This window comes from Panicum virgatum, chromosome 5N (genome assembly GCF_016808335.1).
Source record: "Panicum virgatum strain AP13 chromosome 5N, P.virgatum_v5, whole genome shotgun sequence".
Classification (NCBI taxonomy): Eukaryota; Viridiplantae; Streptophyta; class Magnoliopsida; order Poales; family Poaceae; genus Panicum; species Panicum virgatum.
This window is the reverse complement of record NC_053149.1, coordinates 390,900-418,736: the sequence shown is the minus strand read 5'-3', so window position 1 is coordinate 418,736 and position 27,837 is coordinate 390,900. Positions and strand designations below refer to the sequence as shown.

Below are 27,837 nucleotides of genomic sequence, written 5' to 3'. Positions count from 1 at the left end.
ATTTGTGTAGTAGTGATCACTATGGATCGACTTGTCATCGACATCATCACTATGGAATCCATCCGCTCCATCATCAATGCTAACACCATCATCTCTGTCAAAATCATAATAAGCATCAAAAATTCTGTCGAACTCCTCGCCTTGTATGATTTCATCCAGTGGATTATTCATCGGAGGGGGAGCATCCGTCTCGCCTTGTTTCTTCCAGATCGTCCATCACATGCGATTTGATTGTAGTTGGGTTGCTAAATACTATCAAATTCCCGCAAGCTCTGCACGGGCAATGTATCAACTGTGTCTTCTCCTTTCTTGTGTGGTTTTCTGCAACTTTAATGAATTTATCAAGCTCTCCACAGAAATATGTGTTCATCCTATTTGCAATGTACATCCATGGCCTATCCATCTATGAACAACAACAAATGATAAATAATGGATTAAAACATTAATAAATTCTTGTCTCCAAGGAAAACCATAAATGGCAATAAAAATATACTTCTTTAAATGTGTAGATATTGAAAAAAAAGGTAATTTACATAGTACTAAATGAGAAAATTAAAACCCAAGATCATGCATAAATTAAAACCTATTATCGTACCACTACATCTTAAAAAAAATCATGCATGTGTGTAAAAAAGGAAACAAACAAATCTTCTTCTCCCTCCCCCATAGATCTAGTAAATAATTTGCTTAGGAATGAGGATAAAACATATAGATCTAGTCCAAATGCTTATAATCTTGTTCTCCTACTAAAATAGCACAACTTCATCCAAAAGTTTGAGGCAAATAATGTCTCAAATCAAATGGCTAATCCACACCATGGAGATCTAGATCTAGTGAGAGGCAAAGAGAGCTCCATTTGAGCCATAAATCTAACAAAAAAACCTTACAAATGACAAGGATTTAGCATTAACTTACCTCCTAGAGCCCCCATCTCGATGGAAATCAAGTTGAAATCCCCCCTTTTTATTTTTTTGGATATTGAGGGTGCTCCTCTCCCGAGCCAACAATGGGGGGTCTGGAGGAGGAAGGAGGTGCCCAAATTTGTACATATATTTTTAAGGGCGGGTTGGGGGGTGAACCGCCCTTAAAATCTATTTGTTTGGGTGGCTCACCCCCCAGCCGCCCCTACTAATGGAGCTATTTGTAGGTGCGGATGGGGGGTGAGCCGCCCCTACAAATGGTATTTCTAGGGGCGGCTCGATTGCTATAGTACCGAGGATCATTTATAGCAACGGGTCAAATTTGGATCCGCCCCTAAAAACGTGACGTTGCTTCAAATCGTTTTTGTTGTAGTGTGAAGGCCTAGCCTAATTTTCTCTCTTCTTATTGAATAGAACTAGAACTCCAAGAGAGAAACCCTATACCTAACCATTTCTTCCCGACGCCACTTTTACGTGTCGGTCGGTAAAACTCCTGAGCTTGTCAAACAGTTGATTGGTAAAAACATGTTAGTCGGTATTGATTTATCCAGATGATATTTTTACCGACGAATAGTTAGGGTCGAGCAATGATGAGTTGATCGGAATTGGGGGGGAGATCAGCATGCCTCTCGGGGGGTGGCGGTGTCTCCGGGAGCTCCTAGGGCGATCTTGAGGCTCTCCAATGGCGATTGCTGATCTCCTCTACTTCGTTTGGTATTCTTTCGGTTTTCATGGCGGATCGTCAAGATCTATTTGATGAATTGGATCCAAGTCATGGATTACAATTCCAACGTGAAATCTGTGCCAGGTTTGGACGATCTGTTCATCAACCTTCCTCCTTTCCGGATGGCTCTTTCTTTCTTTTGGCAACCTTTAGGCGCTACACCTTTCGCTTGACGGAGGATTCTGTGGCCTGTGCTCTCCAATCCTATTTGGGTGGTTCTACTAATGGATTTCATGTTCAATTTCAAAGTGATCGGCATTTTTGATTCTCAGTCTCATGCAAAGCTGTTGACTTTCATGTTTATAAACTTTGTCACTTCATTGGTGATAGCGTTGATGTCTATTTCCATCTCTGGTCTAATGGTGCTCCGCATTGGGAACGGGAGAAATTCTAATGGGAGCAAGAACAATTAAAGGAATGGACTTATGTCCAATCATGCAAATAGAGAAGGAAGAGCAATTCTCCAACCCCTCGCCGTGTCAGGTTTGCTCCTAAGGTGTCTTCTGAATCAGCTTCAAATGTTTCTCCTCCCTATAATGATCCTCCAAGTGTTGTTAATCATGTTCGAATTGGGGAATTCAATATTCCAACATGCATCCCGGTTAATTAAGTTTTCAGTCGTCTAAGGTTTTCTGCTCGGAATTCGCCAAGAACAGATCTAGATTCTGCGCCGATTTCTTCAAGGGAGAGCAATGAAACAGTTCAAAATTAGAATCAGTTGGGCCGTTCGCACTGTCAAACCTACTCTAAGTGTTTGGCTTTGGGCCACTCAGCCCGTTTCTGTAATTTGCTTTGGCGGTGCAAAACCTGTCGTCATCTTGGACACAAGGCTAGAAGGTGTTTTTCTGGAACTACCAAGCCAAAGTTTATCTGGGCCCCGAAAGCTAAACCTAGCCCAACCGTTGGCCCATCTGTGCATACTTCTGGTTGTTCAGTTGGAAAGGAGCTGGAAATTACGAGAAAAATCCACCCTCCTCTGATACAGCAAACACACCGGTTACTCAAGCTACCCCTTCGTCTTCCTCCCCAATCTACAGTAACTGGCAATCGCCGACATCATCGCCATTGACATCGGAGGTTCAGAGGATTCTATCAACATGGCCAACTTCCCATGCAACCCGATGCTGTTTGTGCCTCCCGGTTTACATGTTGAGCATGGATGGATGAGGCCCGCACGTGCCCGTGTCGCTCTGGGAGGAGAGCTGCCCAAGCGCCATGAGCAATACGCCATCATCACATTGTAGCCGGAGCCGCAGTCAGTACAAGTTTACCTTCTGCTACACCATCTTTCTGAGTTTCTTTAACAAGAATTCCCGGTTCGTGTGGTTTTTGCTTTTCTGTGTCCTTTTGGATTAGGGGTTTTTGAGTTTCAGGACCCCATTCAGCGTGCATGCTTCCTTGGTGCTTCCCCGATTCACTCCGAGTTCGGTGTTCTTTGTGTGGTCAAGCATGATGAAGCCCGTAATTTGAAGCCTTGTCCCTATATTCGAGAAAGGTACATCATGTTCTTGGGGTTCCCTTTGGACTATCAGACACATGACTTCATCAAAACAACAGTTGCACCTTTTGGCAGGCTAGTGCGATGGTTTGAAGGACCGAATATGTCACGTGTCCTTGTCCAGTGCCTGCTTCTATCACCTGATAGAGTGCCAAGAAGTGTTGTTCTGTCTCAAGGCACATTGATGGGAGGAACAGGTCATTCCTGGTCACTTCCAACTTTCATTCTTGATGGCCAATTTCCTGGCATTTCCCCCCTAGATGAGGACCCAGTGCCGGCTGATAGTTACTCCCATCCTGCTCATGGGGAAGTTGGTAATGTTAACATCAACATTAATCAGGTGTGGCAACATGATCTTGCGAGAGCTGCCCCTATAGTGCAATAGGATTTCGGTATCAACGATGCTCAAATGAAAAATTTTCAGGCTGAACGCAACCCACAAGAAGCAGCTGAACATGGGGATGAGGAGGATGATGCAGTGAATGCCTAGCCTGAATGGTTACCGCATAATGAAATGTAGGATGACAATGACATTCAGGATCTGAATGAGGAGGTGGCTCAGCAGCAAGAGATTTCTTTTGATCAATCGGGATCAATAGCCCAGTACTTGAGAGCTGATGGGCCTAACATTGTACTTAATGTGGCTGATGTGTTGGCTGGAAATTATGGCACTTCCTCTTCCTCTGATGAAGCATCTTCATCTTTTGTTGGGCCATTGCAATTACCCTTGCAGCTGCAAATTGTGGAGGGCCAAGATTTTCAGGATCTTAATATCATGTCAATCCCTGGTCAGTTGCATCTCCCCATAGTTTTGGACAGATTCAGTGTCAATGTGGGTCACAAAGAATCAATTGCCTCTAAGAATTAGAGCAGCTCTGAACTAGCAATTGTCCCCTACCAGCCCTCCCTTCATGCTGTTCTTATAACCCTATGGGCTAATTCAGTGCATGCTCCTTACCTACAAGCTAGAAATACAGAGGTGGAAAATGAAGCTTCCTATACTGTAGTACCTGATGATTTTGTGCCTACTACCAGAACATCTCAGAAAACTGTTTCCCTCCCAGCAACTATTTCAGTTAGTAACTCCTCTATTCCTATGGAATCCTCCTCTTGTAGAAGGAGCTCAAGATTGATGGCTAATGCAGAGAAATATTTGATAGAGCTTGAGGATAATCCAAGGAAGAAACAAAGGGTATGGAGGGAAGTTTCTGCTACCAAACCTCCAGGGCTGCAACTACTTGACAATCCTGCAAGGCCTGATGATGAAGAAATCCTGCTGCTGTCCCTAAGGAGATCCTAGAGTTGGGCCATTCTCTGTGACATACCCTAGGAGGACCTCAGTGATGAAGCCCTCCATGCAAGCAAGACCCCTAGTATCCCAAATGATGCAGAAACTTTATGATCTTTTCGGTTGTCCACTTATGCTTTTGTGGCTCTGGTGGATTATGGCTCCAAATTTGTGTACTTATTTTGTTCCTGTGTTGTAGTGGATGTTTTTGTGATGCTGTGAACCTGATCTTGGCTATTATGGTTATCTATATCATGGTTAATGACTATCCTTTTACCTTGTTGCTCTCTATGGGCCCTGTGATCATTCAACACATGCTCTTGCTGTATCAACCAGTAGTATTGCTTACTATTGATTTCTACATTTCCCCTCTTGTTTTATATATCCATGAATAGAAGCTTGAATGTTTTATGCCGTAATGTTAGAGGAATAAACAATCAAGATAAATGGAATGCAATTAGAAATAAAATTGATGAAAGTTCATGTATTGTCATATGTTTAAAAGAAACAAAAAGAGAACATTTTGACACACAGTACATTCGAAACTTTGCACCCAGAAGATTGGATAGGTATGATTATGTCCCCTCCATAGGCTCTTCTGGGGGTTTGCTAGTCCTATGGGCTAGCTCAATGTTTGATGGCTTAGTTCTCGAGAAGCATCAATTTGCAATCACCCTCGCTTTCACCTCTGCTCATAGTTTGGAGACATGGAAACTTTCAACAGTCTATGGGCCTTGTATTGAACCTTCTAGAGGCCTATTTATTGATTGGCTTAAGAACATGCAGATCCAAGACACTGATAATTGGATGATTTTAGGGGATTTCAATTTCTATAGATCAACTGAAAATAGAAACAGACCTAGGGGTAATATTTCTAACACCTTTTTTTTTAATGATGCTATTGGGGAGGCTGGCTTGATAGAGTTACCTTTGAAAGAAAGATCTTATACTTGGAGCATTATGCAGCAGAATCCACTCATGGAACAGCTTGACTGGTTTTTCACCTCTGTAAATTGGACAACAACTTACCCAAATACTAAAGTCCTCCCAATGTCAAAGCCCATCTCTGATCATATTCCCTATAAAATAATGATTGGTACGATATACCCAAATCCAGAATCTTCAGATTTGAGAACTTTTGGCCTGATCACCCAGGGTTCCATGAAATAGTTCAGAATAGTTAGTCCTCCCCTAGAGTCTTCAAAGCAAACTCTGCAGCAAACATCTCTGCTAAATTTAAACAGTTGAGACAGGCCCTCAAGAAATGGAGCAAGACAATATCACAACTGGTTAAGCTGATAGATACCTGTAACAAAGTGACCTTCTTTCTGGACTCCTTGGAAGAATGCAGAGCAATATTCCTACCAGAATGGAATCTGAGGAAAATAGTCAAGGCAAAGCTCCTACAATTATTGAGATATAGAAATATTTATTGGAATAAAAGACACACTAAAAACAGAATAAAGTTCAGAGATGAATGTACCAAATATTTCCATGCTATGGCAACTCACAATTATAGAAGAAACTCCATCTCTCAACTATTGGATAACAGTGGCAACTTTGTTTCTGACCATGAGAGTAAGGCAGCATTGATTTGGACTATATTCAGAAATAGGATGGGTGTGACATCCTCCACAATTATGCATTTCAACCTATTAGACTTAATCACTCGACATGGGGATCTATCATCATTGGTACTACCTTTTACACATGAGGAAATTGATGCAGTGATAAAACAAATGCCCAGTGATAAATCCCCAGGGCCAGATGGTTTTAATGGTATGTTCATGAAAAAAATGCTTGAATACAATCAAGCATGATGTTTATAAGCTCTGTCAGGATTTCTATGATTGTGTGGTGGATTTGAGTCCTATCAATAATTCCTTTGTCACACTGGTACCTAAAATCAGCAGTCCATAGCACGTCAATCATTTCAGGCCCATTTCTTTGTTGAACAGCATAATAAAAATTCTCACAAAGCTCCTAGCTAATAGATTATAGCTCATTATTCTAGAAATGATACATGTCAATCAATATGGGTTTCTGAGAAACAGAACTATTCAGGATTGTTTAGGATGGTCTTTTCAATATATCCATCAGTGCCATCAATCCAAAAAAAATTAGTTCTCAAGCTAGATTTTGCAAAAGCCTTTGACACAGTGGAGCATTCCACTATCCTCCTAATGATGGAGAGTTTGGGCTTCCCACATAGATGGCTTCGTTGGATCAGCATGCTATTTACAACAGCATCCTCCTCAATACTGTTTAATGGTGTGCCTGATAAACAATTTCAATGAAAAAGAGGTGTGAGACAGGGTGATCCTCTCTCTTCATTATTGTTTGTACTGGCTACTGATTTGCTGCAAACATAGTATAAACAGAGCTTTTAGAATGGGCCTTTTGAAAGCACCTTTGCCAATACATGGGATGAATTTCCCAGTAGTACAATATGCTGATGACGCACTGCTTCTGATGCAAGCTCATGCTACACAGTTACTATGCCTCAAAGCCCTTCTTAATACTTTTGCACAGTCCACAGGGCTTCATGTTGTAACGTCCCACCTCCCCGAGGTCGGGCCCGCTTATATCTGGCTGCTTTCTAGGACATAGACTGTCCTCACAGACCAACACCAGTCTTTTCTGCACACTTTGTCCTCACTCGTGCGCACCCGGGAAGAACTTCCCGGTCGGTCACCCATCCCCAAATTTCTCCGGGCCAAGCACGCTTAACCTCGGAGTTCTTTGGAGACCGGCTTCCGGAAAAGAAATTGCAACTTGTTGGTATGAGTATCCTATTAAGCCCTGGGCCGGGGTGTCACATGTATTATGTAACGTCCCGCCTCCCCGAGGTCGGGCCCGCTTATATCTGGCTGCTTTCTAGGACATAGACTGTCCTCACAGACCAACACCAGTCTTTTCTGCACACTTTGTCCTCACTAGTGCGCACCCGGGAAGAACTTCCCGGTCGGTCACCCATCCCCAAATTTCTCCGGGCCAAGCACGCTTAACCTCGGAGTTCTTTGGAGACCGGCTTCCGGAAAAAAAGTTGCAACTTGTTGGTATGAGTATCCTATTAATCCTATTAAGCCTTAGGCCGGGGTGTCACACATTTAAACTATAGTAAGTCTGTGATGGTTCCCATTAATGTTGATGCAAATAGATCTCAACATCTTGCTGCCACTTTTGGCTGTACCTTGGGAACAATGCCTTTCACATATTTGGGTCTTCCTATGGGAACAACTAAGCCAAAAATAGAGGATATGTCCCCTCTCATGATTAAGAATGAAAGAAGGTTGAATGCCACATCTTCTCTGTTATCTCTATCAGGATTGGGTGTCATGAACCTCAGAGTTCAGAATGATGCACTTCTTCTTAAGCAACTGCACAAATTTTACACAAAGCATGACAACCCATGGGTGAAGCTGATGTGGCACACCTATTATCAACAAAGGTACCTCATGCTGCAAGAGAAGTTTGATCCTCTAGGTGGAAGGATATTCTCAGGCTAAATATTCTTTACAGGGGTATTGCCAAATGCACCTTGGGAAATGGTTCCACATTGCTTTTTTGGGAGGATTTATGGAGTCCGGTAGTCCTTGCACAAGCATACCCACACCTCTATCAGTATGCCATCAATTCCCCCCTCTCTCCTCCCCCCCCCCCCAATGTAAGTATCTCGCCTAACCTTCTTCTATTTTTTAATGGAAAATGAAGTGTCGTGGGGATCACCCCACAGTTTCACTTCAAAAAAATAGTTAGGGTCGGCATAACTTTACGCTGATCGATGATTCATTGCTAAAATGTGGTACTAAATGCCACCATTTATTACCGGTTGGTGTTACGGTCCAGTACTAAATGTCTGCTAGGGGCCCCTAGCCATTTAGTACCGACTTTTAACACCACCGGATACTAAACGGTGGCATTTAGTACTTGGTGTTGGTTATGGTCTGGTACTAAATGGACCGCTCGGGTTAGTTCGAAAGAATTGCATCTTCTATCTACTCACATGTGTTGTATTGGTGGGATGGTAGAGGAGCTTACGCGCGAGGCCACATGTCACAAGTTCGAATCCCGACTAAGGCACATTTATCCGGACATATTTTTCTATGTGATGATGCACTTAGTACCGGGTGCTGCGACCGGTACTAAATAGACCTCCATTTAGTACCGGCCAGCCGGTACCGACTGCGGGAGCCTGTACTAACGGCGCCTTGCGCCCGGTACTAGTGCCACTTTTTGTGGCAGTGATTATTATTATTGTATTAATGAAATATTAGTCGAATATTTTTTGTTTATTAGGTCATACTCGTTGAGGTGCACGTACCACAGGCACATGTTTAAAGAATTATTATATTTAAAAATATCTGATATTTAAGGAATAATTATATCTAAAATATCATTGTGTAGCAGTTATTATATTATAGAATACAAAATAATATGTAGTAATACCAATACAGAGTAATTGTGAATTGAGGCACTATGTTATTTTGTAATAATGAAACTTAAAAATACTTCTCGACATCCATGTTTCTTATAGAGTAGATAACAGCTCTTATATCTTCTGGAATGTTATCTGCGCTCTCATTAAAATAACATTTTAAAACTTCAACTAGGAACCAGTTTATAAGAACAATTGAATCTTGTAGAGCAATTGAAAACATTATTAGTAAAGGAGAAGTTGAATGATAACAGAGAACATCTAATGGACTGTATTACTAACCATACGGAGTCTTTGCTGGAATGGCTGACCATCCCACATTCTCATAAGTTCGTAGACTATATACCCGTCAAGTTCCTACACATCATAAAATTTTCAATGAATTTTTAAAGTTATCAAGTCAAAATATTTCAATCTATAGATGTAAAATATAAGTATTACCTGACAGATGTTTTAGGAATAAAAAAAAAGGAATATGGGATGCCAATCATAAATGTTTTGGTTCCATATAGGATCTACTTCCTCCGTAGCACGATCAAATGGTTGTCCAACTTTTTGTATCTGAGGAAGGTAGTAAAAGTTGTTATATGCACGTGTTCACGCACATGTGAAGGAACAACTATCACTATGAATGTGATGTCCTAACTATTAAGCTGCACCATAAATTACTACTCACAGCAAAAGTTAGATCTTAACGACACATTAATCCCATCGAGTCGAGAACTTGTATTTGACGTTTGTCGGCATTGATGACATCAAGGTACCAATGATATGTTTCCATATTTATAGGAATAAAAACCCATTGTGACCAAAACTGTGTGTGTGTGTGTGTATATATATATATATGAAATGACACAAGATAAACAATAAGCAAGTACAAATAAAAAATAACTAATGATTACCATGTCATGAGCCACATAATTCTTCACCCTTTCCACTATACAGTCCTCTTGACATTTGGAATAGACTTATCCTTATTTCGACCATCATAAGCATCATCGGCTTGCTCTTCCCCGGCTCGCACTCCTCTTTCTCCTTCTCTACTGGCTCTCGTCCTCCTTTCCTCCTTCCTCTTGTGTGTTCCCTCTTGCCGGTTCGATAGGAAGCAAATGGGATGAGGGAGATGGCCTCAGTGGATCTGGTGCATGGTTAATAGGAAGGTTATGATACTGATTACCAAATAACAGGAGCGGCAATTTAGGAACAAATTAGATTCGGATGCAACAAAAGGCAAAACTAATAGTTTGTCCCGCGAGACATGCATTTTTTATTTCACATCCATGCAATATATAACCATACAATATTTATTTTCTTTTATTAGAGAATACACGGTTGGTTTCCATCTATAATAGTATCCATAATGGAAATATCTATAATTGAAAGCTACATAATTTGATTCGATATATACTGATTTATGATCATTAGGAAAGCATCATTCATTTTATTGAAACATGGAAATCAGAGAGAAACATGAAAATATTGATCAGCGAGAAACATGGAAGATTGGATACACCCAGGATGAAAACCACATGGCCGAGGATTGAAACATGAAAATCAGCGAGAAACATGGAAAGATGGATCAGCGAGAAATATAGCAAGATTGAAAGTCGATGATTTCCATCCAAAACAGACACGGAAGGAAGCAAATTTCGCATGTGGGTACACATGGGCTGCTAAACAAAGGCGCGGTATCAAAAAAATTGCACTTTGGGCAAAATCATTTTCCTTCCATCAGTTTTTTCGTCCACCAAGAGGCTGTCAACCAACTGGCCTTACATGTGGACCTTCAAGAGGGGTTTTGTAAGGAGGTTAGGTGGGTTAATTTTAGTGAGAAATGTATTAGAATGTTTCAACTTTTATAGTGTAGATTTACCCAAATAAAGGAAATGAAGTACACACATTGTTGAAAAACACGGAGAGAGTACTCCATATATGATTTAGCGGTCGTTCTAGCGCCCACGCTAAGTTGAGGAAAGGAAGTCGTTCAGGGGAAGCAGTAGTGTTTTGGACGCGGCTGCCCTGCATGGACGTCGTCCAGGGGAAGTAGTAGTCGCTACAAGAACCAATGAACTGTGGCGGACCTAGAATTGAAACTTATGGTATGCTAAATCAAAATTTCAACATACAATTTGGTATTCGGTACAATCTAAAAAAACAATACACAATAATAATTTCCCTTTTAGTATCTTTTTTTCTCTTTGCCACCAAATGCAGCACTACCCACCAATACGCATGAATCGGATCATGCAAGAATCAAGATGTATGCAAACATCTAGACTTTCAAGACTTGCGTAAATAAGAAGAAAATATCAAGTCACGATACGGAATAAATCCCCTCGCCTATCAGCGTGCGTTTATGTTTTGAATATGCAGTGCACAATCAAACTTCCTAATTAATACAGTGATTGCCATTCGTAATCCACACAATTTAACCCCCAACAGACAACTATCAAATCGATTACTACTAGCTCCTTAATATAGAATTATGAGAAGTTCAATAGTTGCTAAATTCGTGTTGGCTTTAGCCGCCGGCGAGAGCCATCCGTCCGTGGCTGCACATCTAGGATCGCATCGCGGAAACGCTGTCGTCGCTTGACGCCCGCTGCCCATCGTCGCATCGAGAAGGTGCGCCGAAAAAATAAAAGAAGAGGAGGCATCGGCGGGGAAGGCCGCCCGTGAAGGGGAGGAGCGCTGGCGATGCTCGCCCGGTCGCCGTTTGGCCGGGAGAGGCCGCGCCTGGCCGTCGAATGAGCGGAGATGGGGCGCTGGGGAAGGGAACGGCGCTGCGCGGCAAAGCGTCCGGACGGGGTCGCCGGCGCCCTACCGCGGCGGGGGGAGGGGGGACGCGCAGCTGGCCGGCGCCTGCCTGTTGCCTGGGCGAGATGCAAGAGCCGAGGAGAGGGATTCGAGGGTGAAGGTGGCGTTCGGGTGAGAAGACAACGACGTGCTCCGTGTCCGAGCAAGCCGAGGCCGAGCGACAGCCGCGCAGTCCGATTTCAGGGTGGGGCGGATCTTAGGGTATGCCATGGCATACCTGGATCATCCCATAGGTCCGCCCATGTCAATGAAGCCGCATTACTTTAGTGTCTATGATTATATACACCGGCAACTCTATTTAATAAGTGTAAACAGGAAAAACTCTATCCAAATTAATCACTTCTTGGTATACACAATCATGTCCTAAACGACCTCTAAATTATATACGTCTTTCCACCAGCCTTTTTGTTTTTACATTATTCACACGTAATGATTTGACGTGTGTATATTCACTTATTCATTAACACTAGGTTATTTAACGAAAGTTTCTTGTTTCCCTTTCTGATGGGACGAGTTGTCCCGGCCTGACATACGCCCTGGACACTGATGATGCGGTGACCAAAGAAATAAAACGCTAGATATATGATCTTCACTCAATTGTTTCACCATTACACTAGCAGATGCCTTGCATATACGCGCGTCGAACATTAATTAATTATATTATATATGACATAATCAAACAATAGATGACCCGTTGACTGGAATATATAGGCATGTACTAATGCAGGAATGTATGCCCACATGCAAATAAATTGTCTAAGCTGACCTTGCTAGCTCGTAGGAATCTACTACGTTAACTTAGCTAGCTTTTGAGTTTCTAAGCGTCCGTCGTCCTACGCATGCACCGACGACTGACCATTAATTTATATAAGAAGAAACGTCATATATGAAGAATATATATATATATAATGGTGACAATTAAGCAACGTCGGATGTGCCATTAAACTTTTAAACAGTTGGTCGATCGATCATTCTTCAGCGGTCGAATGAAAATGGAAAATAATAAAGGAGAGAAAAAGAAAGTAATAAATAAATAAATATATATATATATAATAATCATGGGACGAACAGCAGCAGGTAATAACAATGCAAGCAGCAGTTGATTGTTTGGATACTAATAATATAATCTTGTCCCGACCCGGCCTTACCTTTTCCTGTGTAGTATATATGTATTGGTGTGGTGGTATGAATTAAATACCGTAGCTAGCAGCAGGAGCTCAGCAACAATGAAGATTTTTTTTTTGAACAACAACAACAATAGTAGAAACTTAGACGTATGTAGTATATACGTATTCGTACTGCATGCCATTTTTATTTCTCCATCGAAATCATATTTTTTTTGAAAAGATATCGAAATCATATCGCATAATTAAGAAATGCGCGCGCGTCTGGTCACGCCGCGTAGTCGCAGTAGCCGTTGGTGCACCTGGTTCTGCACCTGACGCCGCAGCGGCCGCAGTTCTTCTTGTCGGTGAAGGTGTTGACGCATTTGCCCTCGCAGCAGGTCTGCGTGTACCTGCACGTCTTGTTGCAGCTTCCGCAGTGCTCGAAGCTGTGCTCGGTGTCGACGCAGGTGCCCTTGCAGCACGTCGCGCCAGGGCTCCCGTCCTCCAGGCAGATGGACGGCGGCTTCTTGCTGCAGTCGTAGAACGACGCCTGCGGCGGGAAGTTGGCGGCGTTGGCGAGGAAGCGGCTTCTCCTCAGGGGAGGCGCCGGCGCCGGCGCCGCCACCGCCGCTGCTTGCAGGGGAGCGGCCGTGGCGAGGGCGAGGGCGAGGGCGGCGAGCGCCATGAGAATGATGGTGGCTTTTCTCATGGCGGGCAGAGGGCGCGGCTGCTGCAATGCGCGCGTCGTCGTCTAGGATCTCTGCAGATATGATGCGCCTCAGGAGGGAGGAGGGGAAGGAAGGAAATGGGGGCGACGGAGGGAGGGGAAGGGTGCTTATACTAATTAAAAGGAAGCTCGCTAGCTGCTAGCTAAGCGAGGTGAGAGTCAGAGCACGCATGCCATGGTTGATTTGCACGGCAAAAGCCTGGAGTGCAGGGAGGGAGTGTGAGGAGCAAGCTTGTGGGCCAGCTGCATGCCGAGACGACGCGACGCAAGCTAGCCGGCGGCTTCCAGGCCACCCACCCCAATGCAATGCAAACACACGGTTGATGACTTCTTCATTCGTTCACTAGTTTCCGGCGTATATATGTACGTTGATAAATGGAACCAAACCATACCTGCCTGGGTGGCACACAACAAATAAATAAATGCACCGTACCCTTTGAGTGATCAGCAGCTGAACACGATCGCCCCCAAGCTATCTAGAGGGCTACGGCTAATATTATAATGATGGCAGATCGCACCCTGAAGCAAAAAGATTTGAGATAACCTTACTTCTTTAATTGAGTTGTATATGTCAGCAGATTAGTTATTAGGGAAAGCTATTACACACCTGAGTGCTTTGAGGTATCTCCTTGATTTTTTCTTTCACCGAATCCTCCCTTTCTTCTCCAACTCCGGCGAGAATCCACCAAGGTTTCGAGTTCCCGACCCTAGAAGAAGGGCTCGCGGCGGCCGGCCGGCCCGGCAGCGGCGGTGGCGAGGGCCGCACCGCCGGCCCGGATGGTGGAGGAAGGTGGTCGGGGCTGGTGCCGGGCAAGTGCGACAGCGGTGGGATGGGCCGGCGGTGCAGCCGATGCGAGTGAGCTAGGGCTGCAAGTGGTGGGCTAGCGCTGGGAAGAAGAAGGTTCGGAAGGGGAGGAAGAAGAAGGTGGAAAAGATAAGATATCTAGAGTTAGAAGATTAAGAAGAATCATTGGATTTTGATCCAGCGGTCCAAAAAATCGAGTGAGGAGAGCTAGAATTTCTCTCGAGTGATAGATTGACACTCTAGTTATTGGTATTCATTCGGGAAGGATCGAAAGGGCAAGCTGTTGACCAGCTAGCTAGTAAGCATACATTAGATCCCAAATGCTATTGTACACCTACCTTGCGTGTAGCTACACCCAATTAATTGCTGAACAAATTTGCAGTAATAACGCCGCGCATAATTACTGAACATTGTTTTAGTGAACGTGATTTATCAACTCGGTAACTCGGTTTAGTTGTTCATTGATCAAAGTCAATCGATCTCTTATTACTGTATTAATTAGATTGCAGTACGTCCCTCCAGGGGCACTCAGTCGTCGTCCTTTGCTGTGCAGTGCATACTACTCAATTAAGGATCGGAACAGCCAGAGAGTCCAAGAGCAAAACCATGCATGTTTCCAAGAACCGAGTGCACAAACCGACCATTTTTCAAATTAACATTATTGAAAATAAACATACGTTATATTGTTTCTAATTGACTTTTCTATGGGCAGATCACCGCCCAACCCCACCCGCTCCTACAAATAACTTTTCACCTGTAGATTTTTCTAAAAATCATTTACTATAGGTCACAGAGCAGCGCTGGTATCGCTAAAATCTTGCAGACGAAGATGTCTGGACCCATCATTCCTAGATGAGTTCTTTGCGGCAAGAGTGGTGCATAGAGAGGTAAGGTGGACTGTGTAGATGAGTCGGAATCAATTACGGTGCATAACCAGTAAGTTAAAGTACCTTGCGGATCCTGACACCATGGACTGCCGATGTGGATTCTGTGGCCACAATAAAACCTTGATATCTTTGCCATCCGGACACGGAATCGAGCCAGATTTTTTGTCATGGCTGCAGAATCAAAGGTCTGACCCTACAGAACCTGAATCGGAAAGATTTGACCCCTGTGGATTTTTCTAAAAATCATTTAATAGGGCACAGAGCAGCGCTCGTATTGCTAAAATCTTGCAGTTCTGACGAAGATGTCCGGGCCCACCCGTGTTTCAAGATGAGTTCCTTGCGGCACGATTGGTGCATAGGGACGTAGGTGGACTGTGTAGATGAGTCGGTATCAATTAGGGTGCATAACCAGTCCGTTAAAGTGCATAACCAGACCCCGACACCATGGACTGCCGATGCTGATTTTGTGGCGGCAGTAAAACCTTGGTATCTTTGCCATCCGGACACTGAATCGAGCCAGGTTTTTTCATAGCTGCAGAATCAAAGGCCTCACCCTGCAGAACCTGAATCGGAAAGATTTGACCCTTGTAGATTTTTCTAAAAATCATTTACTATAGGCCAAAGAGCAGCGCTCGTATCACTAAAATCTTGCAGTTCTGACGAAGATGTCCGGGCCCACCCGTGTTCCTAGATGAGATCCTTGTGGCACGACTGGTCCATAGGGACGTAGGGTGGACTGTGTAGATGAGTCGGTATACATTACGGTGCATAACCAGTTCGTTAAGGTACCTTGCGGACCCCGACACCGTGGACTGCCGATGCTGATTTTGTGGCAATAGTAAAACCTTGATATCATTGCCATCCTGACACGGAATTGAGCCAGGTTTTTTTTCACAACTGCAGAATCAAAGGTCTGACCCTGCAAAACCTGAATCGGAAAGATTTCACCCAAGTAGATTTTTCTAAAAATCATTTACTATAGGCTACAGAACAGCGCTCGTATCGCTAAAATCTTGCAGTTCTGACGAAGATGTTCGGGCCCACCCGTGTTTCAAGGTGAGTTCCCTGCAGTACGATTGGTGCATAAGGACGTAGGGTGGACTGTGTAGATGAGTCGGTATCAATTACGGTGCATAACCAGTCCGTTAAGGTACCTTGCGGACCCCGACACCGTGGACTGCCGATGCTGATTTTCTGGCGACAGTAAAACCTTGATATCATTGCCATCTGGACACCGAATCGAGCTAGGGTTTTTTTCACAACTGCAGAATCAAAGGCCTGACCCTGCAGAACCTGAATCGAAGAGATTTGGCCCCTGTAGATTTTTCTAAAAATCATTTACTATAGGCCACAGAGCAGCACTCATATCGCTAAAATCTTGCAGTTCTGACGAAGATGTCTGGGCCCACCCATTTTCCAAGATGAGTTCCTTGAAGCAAGAGTGGTGCATAGGGAGGTAGAGTGGACTGTGTAGATGAGTCGATATCAATTATGGTGCATAACCAGTCTGTTAAAGTACCTTGTGGAACCTGACACCGTGGACCACCGATGCAGATTCTGTGGCGACGGTAAAACCTTGATATCTTTGCCATCCGGACACGAAATCGGGCCAGTTTTTTTTCAAGGCTGCAAAATCAAAGGTCTGACCCTGTAGAACCTGAGTCAGAAAGATTTGACCCCTGTATATTTTTCTAAAAATCATTTACTATAGACCACAGAGCAGCACTTGTATCGCTAAAATCTTGAAGTTCTGACGAAGATGTCCGGGCCCATCCGTGTTTCAAGATGAGTTCCTTGCGGCACGACTGGTGCATAGGGACGTAGGGTGGACTATGTAGATGAGTCGGTATCAATTACGGTACATAACCAGTCCATTAAGGTGCATAACTAGACCACGACACCGTGGACTGCCGATGCTGATTTCGTGGCAACAGTAAATCAAAGGCCTCACCCTGCAGAATCTGAATCGGAAAGATTTGGCCACTGTAGATTTTTAAAAAAATCATTTACTATAGGCCACAGAGCAGCGCTCGTATCGCTAAAATCTTGCAGTTCTGACGAAGATGTCTGGGACCACCCGTGTTCCTAGTTGAGTTCCTTTCGGCAAGAGTGGTGCATAGGGAGGTAGGGTGGACTGTGTAGATGAATCAGAATCAATTACGGTGCATAACCAGTCTGTTAAAGTACCTTGTGGACCCTGACACCGTGGACCACCGATGCGGATTCTGTAGCAAAAGTAAAACCTTGATATCTTCGCCATCCGGGCACGGAATCGAGCTAGGTTTTTTTTCACGGCTGCAGAATCAAAGGCTTGGCCCTACAGAACCTGAATCGAAAAGATTTGACCCCTGTATATTTTTCTAAAAATCATTTACTATAGGCCACAGAGCAGCGCTCGTATCGCTAAAATCTTGCAGTTCTGACGAAGATGTCTGGGCCCACCCGTGTTCCTAGATGAGTTCCTTGCGGCAAGAGTGGTGCATAGGGAGGTAGGGTGGACTGTGTAGATGAGTCAGTATCAATTACGGTGCATAACCAGTCCGTTAAAGTACTTTGTGGATCCTGACACCGTGCACCACCGATGCGGATTCTGTGGCGACAGTAAAATCTTGATATCTTTGCCATCTGGACACGGAATCAAGCCAGGTTTTTTTCACGGCTGCAGAATCAAAGGTTTGACCCTACAGAACCTGAATCAGAAAGATTTGACCCCTGTAGATTTTTTCTAAAAATCATTTACTATAGGCCACAGAGCAGCGCTTGTATCGCTAAAATCTTGCAGTTCTGACAAAGATGTCCGGGCCCACCCGTGTTTCAAGATGAGTTCCTTGCGGCACGATTGGTGCATAGGGACGTAGGGTGGACTGTGTAGATGAGTCGGTATCAATTACGGTGCATAACCAGTCCATTAAGGTGCATAACCAGACCCCGACATCGTGGACTGCCGATGCTGATTTTGTGGCGACAGTAAAACCTTGATATCTTTGCCATCATGACATTGAATCGAGCAAGGGTTTTTTTTTCACAGATGTAGAATCAAAGGCCTCACCCTACAGAATCTGAATCAGAAAGATTTGACCCTTGTAGATTTTTCTAAAAAACATTTACTATAGGCCACAGAGCAACGCTCGTATCGCTAAAATCTTGCAGTTCTAACGAAGATGTCTGGGCCTACCCGTGTTTCAAGATGAGTTTCTTGTGACACGACTGGTGCATAGGGTCGTAGGTGGACTGTGTAGATGAGTTGGTATCAATTACGGTGCTGTTGACACTAGATTTTAACATGTGTCAAGAAAGAGTGTTGCAGAGGAGAAAAGGTGATGTATAGCGCGAACGGTTGATTTGGAAGGGTGATCGTACATCACCAATTTGGAAGGGTGATCGTACATCACCAATGGAAATCCTGTTGACCGGAGGAAGGAAAAGTTGACCAGATATTTTGGCTTCGGTTTGGCAGGAGGTATCTTGTTTTAGAAGTAGTTTTATTTTCTAGATTAGAATCCATGTTTTGTCGTGATCGGCTAGGACTGTGTTAGCGTGGGGTATAAATATGAGCCCCATGTCATTGTAGAAGATTGATACACATCCAACAAACACAACTTTACTCTTTTTGCAATCTACTTCTCCATCGGCGGCTTCGGCATCTTTTTTTCGCGAGTTCTTTCAAGCTGATCAAGGACGCCTCACATTTGAGCGACTTGATTTGCTGGTAAGTCTTCGTTTACCGAGTAAATCTGAGCTTTACCTTCTGGGCGCATCGCTGTGGCTTCGTTCAGATCTATTCAAAAGTTATCGAATTTTTCTAAGCTTTTATCTCAGGCGTATCGCTGTTTTCTCGTTTAGATCTATTCACAATTTACCCAGCTTAGTAACTTGTTGAATCGGCTGTAAGCTCTCTGTTTATCACGATAAATCTTGTAAAGCTAATTAGATCAGTTACAATCTTAGGTTTGCTCAGATCCATACAATCGTGGGTTTGCGCATTGTTATCTGTCATGTGTTGGTTTTGGATCTAGCTGTCTAGTTGCATACCGGTATCGGCGGCTCCTTGCCGATTCCCTGTAGATCGCTTTTAATACACACTCTTTATACCCGATCTGTTGTCGTTTTCTGTATCGGCAGAGCCTTGCCGATACACTGCGTAAGAGCGATTTGGAAATCCAGCCGATATGCTCTTGTATTTGACGGTTTGCTGTTTCCTTGTCAATTTATAGGTCAAATTGTCTGGCACGTCTTGGTTTGAATCAAGTGCAGTCCGAGCTTGGCGTACGAGGCTCTCGGGCTTTGGTGTTTGATCGTTTCACGTCAACACATCTTTTGGCACGCCAGGTGGGACTAGAAGAATCAAGATATCTGACGAGAAGGACAAGGTTTCAAAAAGTAACCAGATCCCGATCGACAAGGACAAGCTGAAGGAAGAGCAGAAAGCAGAACTCAAGGCAGCTACTGACGCTTATGAGCAGCGGTGCCTTCTATCCTTCAGTACAAATAGGAGTGGAGAGGTGACCAAGAAGTACGATTTTCCTACTCTTACACCCTATGATGAAGCACAGAAAGAGGACAGGATGGTGCATATGGTGAATAAAGTGATCGGGCAAACTTTCATAAACCATGCTTCGATCATGGCTAATTCTGTTCACAATGTTGTGCTCAAGACGCTGCAAGAAGGGGGATTACTTGGTTTCATGGGACCAGCCTATCAGTAGGCTAGTCAGATGGCTTTCACCCCTACCGGATCGGCTACTGCAACACCTCCGATTAACCCTCAGGCTCAGGCAGAGGGGGATATTGGGGCCACACAGTCGATTGGTACGACAGCATCGTCTCCGTTCGCTCCTATGTATACAAACTCCACGCCAATGGCCACACATGCACAGGGAGGATTCATGACAGGGTTCCCGGTTGGATGGAATTCTGCTACTAGTTATGGTATGCCCCCAGAGTACATGATGTCATCTACAGCAGGGCAGCCAAGCTCATCGGCTTCACAGTCGATGAATCAACAAGCTAATGCATCAGCTCCACAGCCGACCCAATCTCAAGACGCCATGCCGGCTCCACAGCCGTCGGTTCCACCTGCGTCAGCACCATCGCCAGCAAGTTCAAGCAACGTGTCGGCTTCTGGGCCGATACCTCATCAGTAGAATCTGGCGATTATGATACAGCCCAAGTCTCCTACAGTGGTCCTTGTGTCCAGACTCCCTCACACCAATGGAGTTACTTGGATATTCCATGATCTTGCAACCAGCTACGTTCGTCATGTGAATGTGCCAAACATACATCCTGTGGCACAGGCGAATCATGGCAATGAGATGGTCCTCTATCAGCCACCATCCAATCGGGTTACTCAGCATGTCACATAGGCAACATCGGCTGCTCAGCCGATGGCTACACCCAGTCCACAGCCATCCACCTTGCCGATAGCTTCACCAGCATCACAGTCAGTGTCATCCACTGATTAGCAGATTGATTGGACATCCAAGATTGCTGAGGTAATGAGAGATCAGTTTGGCTTAAGTCCAAAGCAGCAAAATCTGATGTACAAAACTCCATATCCAGCTACGTATGATCAACTCCCTCGGCCCCATAAATACAAGCTTCCAGATTTCACTAAGTTTTCTAGACAAGGGGAGGTCTCCACAGTAGAACACATCAACAAATTCATTATGCAATATGGAGAAGCAGCACAGAATGACGCGTTGAAGGTGCATCTGTTCTCTATGTCTCTCTCAGGGTCGGCCTTTACATGGTTCACAACATTACCAGTCAATTCCATATTGTTCTGTGCCGATCTGGAGAAGCAGTTCCACCAGTTCTTCTACTCTGGCGTACATGAGATGAAGCTGACCGATTTGACCAACTTGAGGCAAAGGAACAATGAATCGGTCGTTGCTTTTATTCAGAGGTTTAGAGATGTCAAGAACCGGTGCTTTAGTTTGGTTCTGTCTGATCAGCAGCTTGCAGAAGTTGCTTTCCAAGGACTCTTGCCACATATCAAAGAGAAGTATGCTTCCCAAGAGTTCTACAGCATCAGTCAGATGGCCTATAGGATGACGGGGGAGATCAAACCTTATGAGCAGAAGAGGGGTAACTTTCAGAATAAAGTTAACTTTGCTGATTACTCAGATTCTTCTGATTCCGATGATGACCAGATGGTGGGATCGGCTGAGTGGGTTTAGAATAACAAGAAGCCGATCTCATACCCATTTGGCAACAAGGAATCCAAAAATTATGGGTTTGACATTACAAAGGCTGACAAGATCTTTAATCTGTTGCTGTTAGAGGGTCAGATTAAGTTGAAACCATATCACAAGATCCCAACATATCAAGAACTGAAGAACATCAAGTACTGCAAGTGGCACAATGCAACATCTCATGACACAAACGAGTGCAAAGTGTTCCGTCAGCAGATACAATCGGCTATAGAGTAGGGCAGGCTCAAAATTTGAAGCACCCAAGAAGCCGCTGAAGATAGATGGGCACCCGTTCCCTACTAATATGGTAGGTTGGAGGAAAGAGGTTTGCACTGCAAACCAAGGTGCTCACGTTGCAATCGGCCAAGGAATCTGGAGCTGTTGACCCTAAAGCTCAGATAACGGCCGATGAAGCCAAGGGCAAGGAGCCGCAGGAGAAAGCTGAAGAGTCTGCGGCATCAAAGAAGAAGGTCACGTCCTAGATGTTGCTAAACAAGTTCCAGCGTGACCAGGACAGGCGGCAATACAGAGAGGAAGCTGCACGGCGCCATGAAGGGCATTGGAGATGTCCTTTCTTTGTGTACTGTTGGGAGGAAGGCTTGACTCTGCCGACAGTGGATAACTATCCAAAGTGCAATGGTTTCTACCATGAAGACCGATGGTACAAGAAGCCACGATTCAACCAGAGGCCTCGTGGGCCAATCATCAGAGAAAAGGAGTGATGACAGACGCATCCATGTACATGATCGGCTGGGGGGCAGGGTTTCAATGCATGATCGGCTGGGGGCAGGACCATGCTATGTGATCCTGCAGGAGCAGACTGCTAATGCTCGAGTTTTAGATGAGTACCCACATCGTCGGGATCCAGAAAGAGAGCATGTTCATGATAATGTTGATTGGCCTCGATGGTGTCCAGCGGGTTTGACCAGATCGCAGAAGAGGCGAGTTCAGAGGCTGCGTCAGACTGAGCTGCTGGAAGAGGAGAGAAAGGAGGCTCCCAAGAAGAAAGGAGTCAGGTCAGAGGTTTGGCGTGTTAAACCAAAGGCTGATGATAGGCAAGATCCAGAGTCATCAGCTGCGCCTGTTAACATGTTCACCATGCTTCCACCGATCCAAGCAGTCGGTTTCCCAAACTATTCCTAATGGATGAGTTCCTTGATGATGAAGGAAAGTTGGAACATGGGTTCACGTCGGCCGATGCTTTGGAAGAAGTAGACATTGGAGATGGAGTGATGAAGGAAAGTTGGGACACGGGTTCACGTCGGCCGATGCTTTGGAAGAAGTAGACATTGGAGATGGAGATAGACCAATGCCGACGTTTATTAGCGCCAAATTAGATCTTGAGTACAAACAAGAGTTGGTGAAGTTGTTAAAAGAATATAAAGATTGTTTTGCTTGGGAATATTGTCAGATGCCTGGCTTGGATCGATCTATTGTTGAGCATCGGTTACCTATTAAACCTGGATATCGGCCATTTCAGCAAAGCACGAGACGGTGCAATTCTAAAGTCTTGCCAGATATAAAGGCCGAGATCACAAGGTTAGTAGAAGCAAAGTTCATCGGGCAATGTAGCTCTCGGGCTTTGGTGTGAGATCGTTTAGCGTCAACAATACTTGCATATCCTCATCATGGGATGGACGAGTGGCTCGTGCTCCAAAACTTCTACAACGGGTTAACTACAACATCAAGAGCCCACTTGAATGTTGCTGCTAGAGGAGCCTATCTGGACCTTACCATTGCCAAGGCTACGGCCTTAATTGAAAAGATGGTCTCCAACCAGACCTAGAACGAAGAGCGTTCCCAGCCCCGAACCAAGGGCGGAATGCATACCATTAAGGAGACAGATATGCTCGTCGCCATGATGTACCTCCTACTCAAACATCTACACGGAAGGGTGGAATTCAAGAAACACATAAATAACTACGCCCAAGCCATGAACTCGCACACAGAATGCGAATTTTGTGGTGATGGTGGCCACTCGGGAAATGACTGCCCTGAGACCCATGAAGATACAGCATACATCTACAACAACAATGGGTTCCGTCCACAAAGGGGCCAAGGGTGGGGACAAGCACGCCCACCAGTCCAAGGAGGATGTAACAATTTCAACTCAAATTTCAATTCGAACCAACCCTCATTAAGAGATCTAGTCTTTGGCCAAGTTAAAATAAATGAATCTCTAAACAAAAAGCTTGTTGCCAACGATAAAATCTTGGAAAACATAAATGCAAAAGTTGAAACTCTTTCTTATGCAATTAAAAATCAACTAAGTTTCAACAAAATGATAGAAACACAACTCGCTCAAATCGCTACTGCGATCCATGTTTCTGAGTCCGGGAAGATTCCTTGGCAATCCGAATCTCCCGTTGAAACTGCAAACACGGTGTCCACCGGATGGGGTAGTTCCTTCCGGCGTGTACCATGTACTAATCATGCAGGAAGAACCACGCACCCAAGGATGAATGCATGGGGAGGACTGACAGTGAAACTACATGGAGATCCAGGGTACCCATGATCAGCTGCTCCATCTTCGATCAGTTCTACAAACAGGCCCTCTGTGACCTTGGGTAAAGCATAAACATCATGCCCAAGGTAATTTTTGAACAATTGCAATATCCTGCTCTTTCTTAGACCCGTATGCTCGTACATCTTACAGATTCCATAGTTCGACATCTCGAGGGGATATTCGAAAACATATATGTACGGATCAAGAACTGCTTTGTCCTCGCTGACTTTGTCGTCCTCGACATGGAGGCGGGCCTGGACATAGATCTCCGGCAACGGCGCCAGAAATGCTTATTGGTATTTCTTAACTCTCACAGAGGAATCCGCAAGCGCATGGAAATACCGTTGTAGCACTTCATCCGGGAGTATTCAGGGTATCATATTTTCCACGAGGAACGGGTGTGTAACTGTCTTCTAACTAGATTACCCCGAAGAAGATAAGAGATAGAGAGACCTTAGGGTAGTGTGGTTCTGATCTAAGGATAGGTTCAAGCGAAGATCCACTAATGTTTCCACTCGCTCACTTCAGGCACCGGTTTGACCCTGGTCTGCCAAGGAATATCCGGTATCGCTCTATGTCGTACCCAGGCGGGGGGAGTGCACTAACCATGCAGACTGTCTCCGTAGCGGACGGACAGGGCTGTCACCACCTCCCGTCTACCCCACAATACCAGCTAAGCAAGAGACAAACAAAGGTAATCTAATGCCCAGACACCACGCCTATGCCTTGAACTACTACTCTAGAGTTGCGCAGGGTTATCCCGTCTTTATCAGGGGCCCTCTTCTAGAGTATCCGCTACGAGAACGAACGATGAACCCGTGAACAAATAAGAACAAAAGAATAACTTTACTAGAACTCACCAAATAGAAGAACCCGGATATGTACTCCAACCGTACCGTATCCATAGAGGTACTAAGCCGATGAGATGCCGACAAGTCCGACTCTTCTCCGCACTCCTTCCTCACACACTCCCTAGGCTAATGATACAAAGAGGTGGAGCCTCTCTACTCTTCTCCTTCACATATGAAATGGTGTGTGTGTTGAGAAGGGTCTCTCCTCCTCCATATGTAGCCTCTCCATGGATGGATCCATGGTTAGACTCGCGAGGTGGTACTATGCACGTCTGGAGTAGACGTAGTGGAGCTGTGAGAGGCTGCAAGAGAAAGCTGGGCCCATTTAGGCCCAATAGGGGGTCAGGCGACCCATTGGGTCGATCGAGCCCAAACAGGGTTCCCTCAGGCCTGTCTTCTTCTGGATAACTGGTAGGTGGGCCCTGGTGTTGATCCTTGGGTGCATCTTGCTTGCCGTGCCCGTTTCGTCTAATTTGTGGGCCATCCTTGTAAGTGGCATTTCTGGGTAGCAGTATTCTGTGCATTTCATCGTGTGTTTTCCTGTGTTTTCCCTGCTTTGCAGATGTGGGTGCCTGCAGATGACAATTCACCAAAACTCGTGGAATTGATTAGTTACAAGCCCTATATCTAAGTTTGGTGATTAAAAATCCTGAAAAGCTGTAGGAGTTGACGGTTAATTTTAGCACTTAAGGACCGTCAACAACACCCCCACACTTAGCCCTTTGCTCGTCCTCGAGTAAAGTTTGAAGGACTAAGGCGGATGCCACTCCTTGAACATAACCTGCATACAAGTTATTCCAAGCATCTTCTAGATTCTGTGAACTTTTGAGTGGCTACCATGCTTTCTTGGGTAATTGAAGAACGGAATGAAGCAGACTTCAGGTTCCTAGATCTTCCTGATCAGAAACTTGGGTTTTATTTTTGAAAACAAAAGCATAGTCTTGCTCCTCAAATTATTCTCTCGAATCTCTCTTTTTGTTTCAGAACCTCACCAAGGCAAAATTGTTGCCTTCTTTTCTCCTACCGTCTATCTGGCTTATGTGGAGCTCAGGGTAGGGGTAAAGAGGCACGTTTGCTTTGCTTATGTTGTTAAATCAAAAACAAGATCCAAGCAGAAATGAGTCATACAACCTGATCAAGAGGTGCAAGTGTGTGAAATGTTTCTGGTGAATAGTGGATCAACTCCATTGGATGATCTATCTCTCTCTCTTGGTATTTTTTTCTTGGACATGGGTTATATATATATATTCTTCTTTTTTTCGACCTGTCTTGTGGACATGTGGCATACCTTCTTTGGGTATGCATCTTTTCTCTTTTTTTCATTGTCATGCCTTTTGGGCATGTGGCATACCTTCTTTGGGTATGCATCTTTTATTTCTTTTTGTATAACCCATATCCTTGATGATAACCTTGGAGAGAGAGACATGATAGAACTTGGAGTTTTATTTTGTGAGTGGATCGAAATGATTGCTATCTTCCAGTGGTAGAAGTATAGCATGTCAGTGGACGTGTACGTTATCTTGATCATGGGAGTATGACAAGTTTCTAATCAAGGGTCAAAGAATTTGACAAAACTCAAAGCAAAGTCAAACTGCATATGAGGGTTTGATCATGAAAATCTAACTTTGGCCTTGGTAGGAATTTGAAATTTGAGGAGACAAGCCACTCCACTTTTTTTTTTATTCTTGAAAAGAAATCTCAAGTACTTTGCAAGGAAGAGCATGGTTCCATTCATCCAATCATATCACATTCGCCAATTACTTAGATAGCATGGGGTCCCTATGATAATGATTGTTCACAAGAACCAGAGAGAATGCAAGGAATAAATAGTATGCATGTTTATTCATGAAAGCGCATGGAGTGCAAGGCCCGTCTTTGCATTGTGATTTGGAGTTGAAATTTTAGATCAGAATTTATTTGAATAGGGAGGTGTGAGTTTAGGATGCAAACCAGCGTGATTGATGATGAAGGGCTGTACATGCCTCCTTAGGAGTTCAGCGGGCCTCGGGGGCCCGGCCGACCCTTTAGTTGGTCTGCTAGGTCCTATCTTGGGCATGTTGCTTGGAGCTGGTCTGTCGGTGTCGTGCGGCATGTTCGGGGAGAAACCTCAAGTGAGTTTTGCTCCTTGTGCTTTTGAGAGATCTCCCCCACACTTATTCTTATTCAATAAAAGAACAAAAGGTGGAAACAAACAAGGACTCTGCCGGTTGTAAACACCGGGGAGTCTAAACTTTATTGAACAAGTAATTGAAAAGCCTAAGTTTCTTTTATTTTACTTTCTATTTTTTTCTTTTTCTTTTTGTTTTTTTTTATTATGGCAAACTAGGCATGATGGGTAACTTAGCAGGGTGGAAGCATGACATGAGGATGCATGAGTTACGGGATTACATACCTGAAAGAACTCACCTAGCATGAACGATAATGCTATAGCTAAGCTTCATGAAGCAAAGCTTTGCACTTTGTTCTGCTTAGTTCCTCGTGCACCTGTCCTCCATGGGACCGAGGGGCATTGTATGTGTTGGGTTGTTGCATGCTACTCCTTGGTTGTTTTCTTTATATTCCCAGTAGAAGGTTAGTAGACAACAAATACTCGAGGCATGTTTAAAGAAGTTTTGAACGGATTTCATCTTTGCCTTGAGATTAGTTGTTGACATCCATGCTTTATGGAAAATTAGATTTGGAGGTTCAAAAGCCATGGATCCCAGATTGTTTGCCATTATTTCATTTCATCATTTTTCTTCAAGAGAGAGATATACTTTTTTAAAGGGTATTTATTGTTGTTCACCAAATTTTTATCTTTTCAGAAAACTCAAACAAGGCCAGGATAAAACTGCATGAACGCAAAGTGCATTTTGACAAAATACTCACAGTGCACCTTGAAAGGTGATTTGTGCCTCCTTTGTGCGTTGTGCATTTGTTTCTCCTTTGAAGTGCATCTCAAGCCTTGATTCACCTCCAGTATGAACCTAGCTTTAGGACATCCCATATGTTTGAAGTCTTCCTTGCAGGGGTTAGTCCGCAGAATATATGCATCCAATGCCTATGAAAGTATTAACTTTGATGGATCATTAATCAA

General features: G+C 44.2%; 1 protein-coding gene across 1 annotated transcript; it reads right to left on the bottom strand.

The window, feature by feature from the left end:
- Nucleotides 1-12,902: 12,902 nt before the first annotated feature.
- LOC120676825 (stigma-specific STIG1-like protein 3) lies at nucleotides 12,903-13,555 on the bottom strand. Its single transcript, XM_039958144.1, has one exon. The coding sequence runs from the start codon at nucleotides 13,498-13,500 to the stop codon at nucleotides 13,078-13,080; it is 423 nt and encodes a 140-aa protein (XP_039814078.1). The 5' UTR covers nucleotides 13,501-13,555; the 3' UTR covers nucleotides 12,903-13,077.
- Between the last annotated feature and the right edge of the window lie 14,282 nt (nucleotides 13,556-27,837).